The following is a 5,990-nucleotide window of genomic DNA, read 5'->3' as shown; positions in this document are numbered from 1 at the left end:
TCACATATATTTTACAGGAAGCTATTTATGGTATAAACTACAGGCCCTCTTTGAACAAGTACATCACATGTAGAAATGCTTTACTGGGAAGTCAGCTTCGACCCTAACTTTCCAATATCAAACTTCCCATGATATAACACCAGACACATCACACACATAGCCCATTATAGCTTTACTATTCCATGACCCTGGGATTTATAATCCCTTCTCCATTTGACTTTACTTCTTACTAGATCTTTAAACTTCTTTTAAACTAAGAAGTGCCAAGCAAGTCAGAAATTCCTATAGCTTCTGACATTCTAAGTATCTTTATTCTCCTCCTTAGGTCACTATTACCCTCTGCTCTCTTTGACCACAGACCACTCCAATGACTCCAATGAATTTTCTATCACCCAGCAATCCAGAAAAGTTCATGTCAATTGTCCCTGAAAACCTCGTCCCTATTATAGTTAGATAAAAGCATTTAACTGTTTGCCTTCTCCTACTATACTTTATTAAATACATGGACAGGGATAAAGCCTTTCCTAGGGATGACAAAAGGGAGTATCAATAATAAGGGTAATAATGGTTTTATCTACCAAAGTGATTCTAAATGAAAACGCAGTTATACTGCTTTCCCGATTAGCGTTCAGTGGCTCTCTTCCATCTACAAGATTCAAGATAAAATGCCAGTCTTTCCAGTGAGATATAAAATCATCCGGTGTCTGGACTTTGGCTTCCACTCCAACTTCTTCTATAGATTCTCTATACATCTCGTTTCCAGTCATACTGAACAACCTATCTGCCCATATAACTCCCTGCCATGGAATTTCTTTTGTTTTTTGTTTTTTTTTTTCTTTTTTTCTTTTTTTGCTTTATTAATAACTTTAGTGTGATTGGTACAAAGGCTTTTTTTTTTATTGCAACATATTATGGGGGTACAGATGTTTAGGTTATGTATATTGCCCTTGCCCCCCACTCCCTCTGAGTCAGAGTTTCAAGCGTGTCCATCCCCCAGGTGGTGCACATCACACTCATTATGTATGCATATACCCATCCCCTCCTCCCCGCTCCCATCTGCCTGACGCCCAGTGCATACTATTCCTATATGTGCACTTAGGTGTTGATCAGTGAAACCAATTTGATTTTACCATTTCTAGTATACCACAAGTGTCTTCCTGTGTGTAGCATTGTGTGTGTGACAATTTCTGTAAGTTAGCTATCAAGAACTCTTAAAACATTGTCGGATTGCTTTTCAAAATGGTAGAGGTGGGAGGAAGACAGGCCAGCGCCACCTATCTCAGCAGCGTGCAGCACAGGAGAAGAGCATGTGATCAAGAACCTGATCAAGAGAAACACAGGATGAACTCTAAGGGGTTTAGGTTACATCCTATGAAGTTACCATATTAGACTGTTTTTAATCTATAAAAACAAGTTTTATATAGGTTAGTATAATAAAAATAAATTTTATTAACCTTTTCACATAAGATACCCTCTAATATTGCTGTCCAGTAACGTCCTAGGCCTTTGTTTCAGTGTTCCTCATCCTGAGTTGGGGCTTTAGCAGGGACTTGAGGAGTGGTGGGCCAGAGGTAAACAGGTGGGCTTTGGAGTATGGTGAACCAAGATAACAATCAAGGTGTGCGTGAGTAGCCCAGAGTAACTCATCCTATGCTGTGTAGCTTAGTGAGTGGTGAATCCCAGGATTCAAGTCCAGCTCTTGGAGATTCTAAGGCCATACATCTTTAACTCTACCCCAAAATATGATTTGAATTCAGAGAGAATGAGATGCCATAATGTAATTTTAGCTTTACGTGTAGTTGAGCCCATACATTCCTGTAAACTAGAGGTTGGCAAACTACAGATCTATTTTTCTAAGTAAAGTTTTATTGGAACATGACTTAGCTCATTCATTTATGTATTCTCTATGCACCTTTTAGGTTGAGTAGTTGTGACAAGGCATTCTTGCCTGCAAACCTAAAATATTTACTACCTGGCCCTTAAAAAAGAAGTTTGCTAACCTCTGCAAACAGGCAAAGTAGCATTCGTTAGATTAGAAGTCTGCAAACTACAGCCCATGGGGCCAAAACCAAACACACTGCCTATTTTCATATATAAAAGTTTTATTGAAATGTGGTTGACCCCCGTGCTGATTTATTATATGTATGTCTTGCATTTGACTACTTTTGTGCTGTAACGGCAGAGTTGAACAGTTGTAACAAACCTTAATGGCCTGCAAAGCCTAAAATATTTGCTTTCTGGTCATTACAGGAAATGTTTCCCAATCCCTGCATTTGATCATGGAATCCCAGAATGTTTATTCCTTTGAGGGTATTTTTTTTTCTTGTTTCCTTATTTTACAAATGAAAGGCCTAGTAAAGGCCTAGTAAGGCCTAGTAAAGTCGTGCCTGAGGTTGTACAAATAGTCTGTTCCGTTAAATTAAATCAGAGCCTGAAAGTGTTTGCGCCCAAGTTTGTCCTCATACACAATCAGCACGGCATTTTCCTTTTCTCCCACCCACATACTACACTCTCATTCTGGATCATGTGCCCCTTCTCCATGAGGAGATCTTACAACACGAGGGTGATTAGGCTCTGGAGCCAAAGTGTCTTAGTTCAAATCCTGAATCTATCACTTTATGGTTATTTTTCAATGTTAACATTGAAATAAGACAAAGGGTCATATTAGTGGAAGGAAAATTTAACGATAATCAGAATATCCTAATGAATTGGGAAATTGACAGAAAAACAAGGATCATGTTTAATTTTATCAAAAATTTTTGTAGTTCTTTTAGTTTCCTGATATGGGTCTTCTCTGGGTCGAACAATACAGTCTGATAGACTGAGGAGAATTTTGTTTCTGCCACTTCACAGCTGTGTCGTCTGGTAGGAGTTCCTTGTCCTCTGTCTGGGCCTCCACTCCTTGTTGGCAAAATGGGGCAATTGTATGCCCGATTGAAGTAACTTCTCTCAAATGTCTTGAATGTGGCAGATGCTCCAGTTTTTCCCCTTGCCTTTCATTCCTAGAAGAATTTCGTTAGGTACATTTGTTTAGTGGCCAACGATGCTATCCATAGAAAAGTTTGTTTCTCTTTTCTAGAATAATTCTCAGAATGTAACCTCTCAGGGTAAAGCTTCTGTTTTGAGTGACAAAGGGTGAAAAGGGAGAGCCAGGGAAATGGACCTGAGAGTTGAGCACAGAATTCACTTGTCCTTCCCTCCCCTTGTTTGTTTGCAGTATAAAGAAGAGGGCAGCCAGGTAACCAGTTATTGCAACGAGACGATGCCTGGGTGGGTGCATGATGTGCTGGGCCGGAACTGGGCTTGTTTCACCGGAAAGAAGGTGGGAACTGCCTCTGAAAATGTGTATGTGATCACAGCACATCCTAAGACTCTCCAGGAAAAGTGAGTTGTCACAGTGAGACATATATTTATTAATAGTTTTTGTTTTACAGTATATATGGATGTGTGTATGTTCTTGGAATTTTATTTTGATTATATAAAATATATTTGGCTTAGAAACATAAGCTGTGTTATATAAAAGTTTACTAGAAAAATTTGTTAACCAGTGTAATTGAGAGAAGAAAGTATTTTTTCCAAAGTGTTCCAAAAGTAATTGACCAATGATGGCTTTAAAAAAAAATTCAGATAAAGGACCACAGAATTGCAAATTAATAAAGGAAGATCATTTTATTGGTTGCCATGTAAGAACATGTTGCATAATACTGTAGATACTCAGGTTTATGTTGCAACAAATGTAGGTGATACTAATTTGAACAAATTTTAAACAAGACAGTAAGTAACTGAAATCAAAGTTCTTAGAATTTTTGCAGTGTATTAGTTTGCTAGGTCTGCCATAACAAAGTAGCACAGACTGGTGGCTTAAACAACAGAAGTTACTTTCTTACAGTTTTGGACGCCAGAAGTCCAATGTCAAGGTGTTGCCAGGTTTCGTTTCTTCTGAGGCTACTCTCCTTGGCTTGCAGATGGCTGCTTTCTTGCCGTGTCCTCACATAGTCTTTCCTGACTTTATCCTAATCACCTCTTCTTATAAGAACACCAGTCATATTGGATTACAGCCCACCCTTATGACCTCATTTTACCTTAATTTCCTCTTTAAAGCCCTATCTCCAAATATAGTCATATGCTTAGGTACAGGGGGTTAGGACTTCAACATATGAATAATGGGGGGAGGCGGGAACACAATTCAATCAGTAACATGCAGTTAAAGTTTTTTTGTTAAATTAAGTCTACTATAAGTAGCTGTGAACCACACACACTAGAGATTTCGAACAAGACTATATTAGTTTTGGAAGGAAGAGACGAACAAATTACTACCTTTTCTTTTTTATTTAGTAGAGAAAGCCCCCAAAAGTATATATGAACAAATCATCCAAAGCCAAGCAACACTGGCAATGAATGACTGCAGCAGAGAGGTAAGGGAGAAGATTTACAAGGGAATGAATTGTCTGCAAAAGTAGTGAATAAGATAACTAATTTATCCCCTTCATTTTGAGATTAGGTTTTAAATAGCTTTGTTTGGCTTGATTCTTGAACAGCACATTTCCTACCAAGCTGTTCACTTTTCACCCTACTGTTTAGGATATACTATGTATTAATACTATTGTACTCTATTTGGTATTTCAAACATTGTCTCATTTAGTGAAGAAGCTCCTAATTGGAGTGCTCTGAAGCTACATTGCTTCCCTGTACAAGGAGTGTTTGGGGCTAAATTACCTTTGAGATCTCTTTCAGCTCTTAATGATCTATTATCTCATAGCAAGGTACATTATTTTTAATCTCCTTGGATCTTAAACACTAAAAATAATAGTGTTTAAGACCCATGATGGCATCGTGTCATTACTGTAATGCATATATCAGCACATGAGGTTTTGCTAGATGTTATGATAAAGCAAGGAAAGTAGAGCCACCTACTGCTTCACAAACACCTACAGCTGATGGCATATTGACTCCCATTAAGGGAAAATACTTTTTAAATGTCTTATTTACAAATAATTTACTCTTGTGCCTAAAGAAACAATGAAACAACTATAACTTGGTTTTGTTATGTTAGTGTAGTCAGAAATATGATACAGGCAGCTTTGTAGTCTGTTTAATAAAGGTACCTCTCTGGTTTCACACTTTGCAACAAGTGGGAAAGAGTCTTGATAAAAACATTAAAACATTATCAACATGATTGCACATTTTGCTCATTATTTTCAGCATTCTCAGGTTCTTTGACCATACCAAAATACTCTCCCTACAAATGTGAATTATAAGAGAAAGAAAAGCTCACAGTATGCCTAAAATATACTGTGGACAATAACACAGTCATAGTTGGGTATAGGAAGATGAAACTCAGGTTAGATATCTCTTGTTTTGCATAATTGAGTGTTTATGGAAGACTTGGATAATGAGTCACTCAAACCACAGAATCTTTTGTAATAGGGATAATATGGTGAGTTCTTTACTGCCTGACATCTGACACATAGATGTGATAAATGTTTGAATTAAGAGAATAATCAACTCCCTGAATTTTTTTTTCTTTGTAAACATACTCTTTATGTATGAGATTTATTTATGTCTATATCCAAGCATTTGGTATAAGGTAAACGAGTGCTTCTCAGATTTTAATGTTATTGTGAATCATCTGGGGATCTTGTTAAAATACAGATTCGATTCAGGTGGTCTGGGTTTGGCACTTAGAATCTGCATTTCTAACAAGCTTCCAGGGGCTGCTGCTGATACTAGTTTAAGAAACACATTTTGAGTAACAAGTATAAACTAAACATCCACATGGCATAATTTTTTTTTGCATCATGTGGTTATAATGCTTGCATGCTATATATACATTGCATACACTTTCTGTTCTCTTTTTTTTTTCTTCTTATTACAAAGGTTATAAAAGTGTACTGTAGAAAATGTAGGGAGTGGGGAATAGGTGGTGATTATATGCTACCACTCAGAGATAACCATAAGCAAATTATCAAGTGCAACCTGACACAAATTCT

General features: G+C 37.3%; 1 protein-coding gene across 1 annotated transcript in view; it reads left to right on the top strand.

Annotated features, from left to right (window-relative positions):
- CTSC (cathepsin C) overlaps window positions 1–5,990 on the top strand; it is a 37,292-nt gene that overhangs the window by 19,485 nt on the left and 11,817 nt on the right. The window contains exon 3 of the mRNA XM_012641802.1: window positions 3,218–3,384. Coding sequence (XP_012497256.1) covers window positions 3,218–3,384 — 167 coding nt within the window. The remainder of the gene's footprint in view (window positions 1–3,217; window positions 3,385–5,990) is intronic.

Source organism: Propithecus coquereli, unplaced genomic scaffold (assembly GCF_000956105.1).
Source record: "Propithecus coquereli isolate 6110/MARCELLA unplaced genomic scaffold, Pcoq_1.0 Scaffold170, whole genome shotgun sequence".
NCBI classification, from domain to species: Eukaryota; Metazoa; Chordata; class Mammalia; order Primates; family Indriidae; genus Propithecus; species Propithecus coquereli.
The sequence above is the reverse complement of the archived record's forward strand: the minus strand, read 5'-3'. Positions and strand labels throughout refer to the sequence as shown.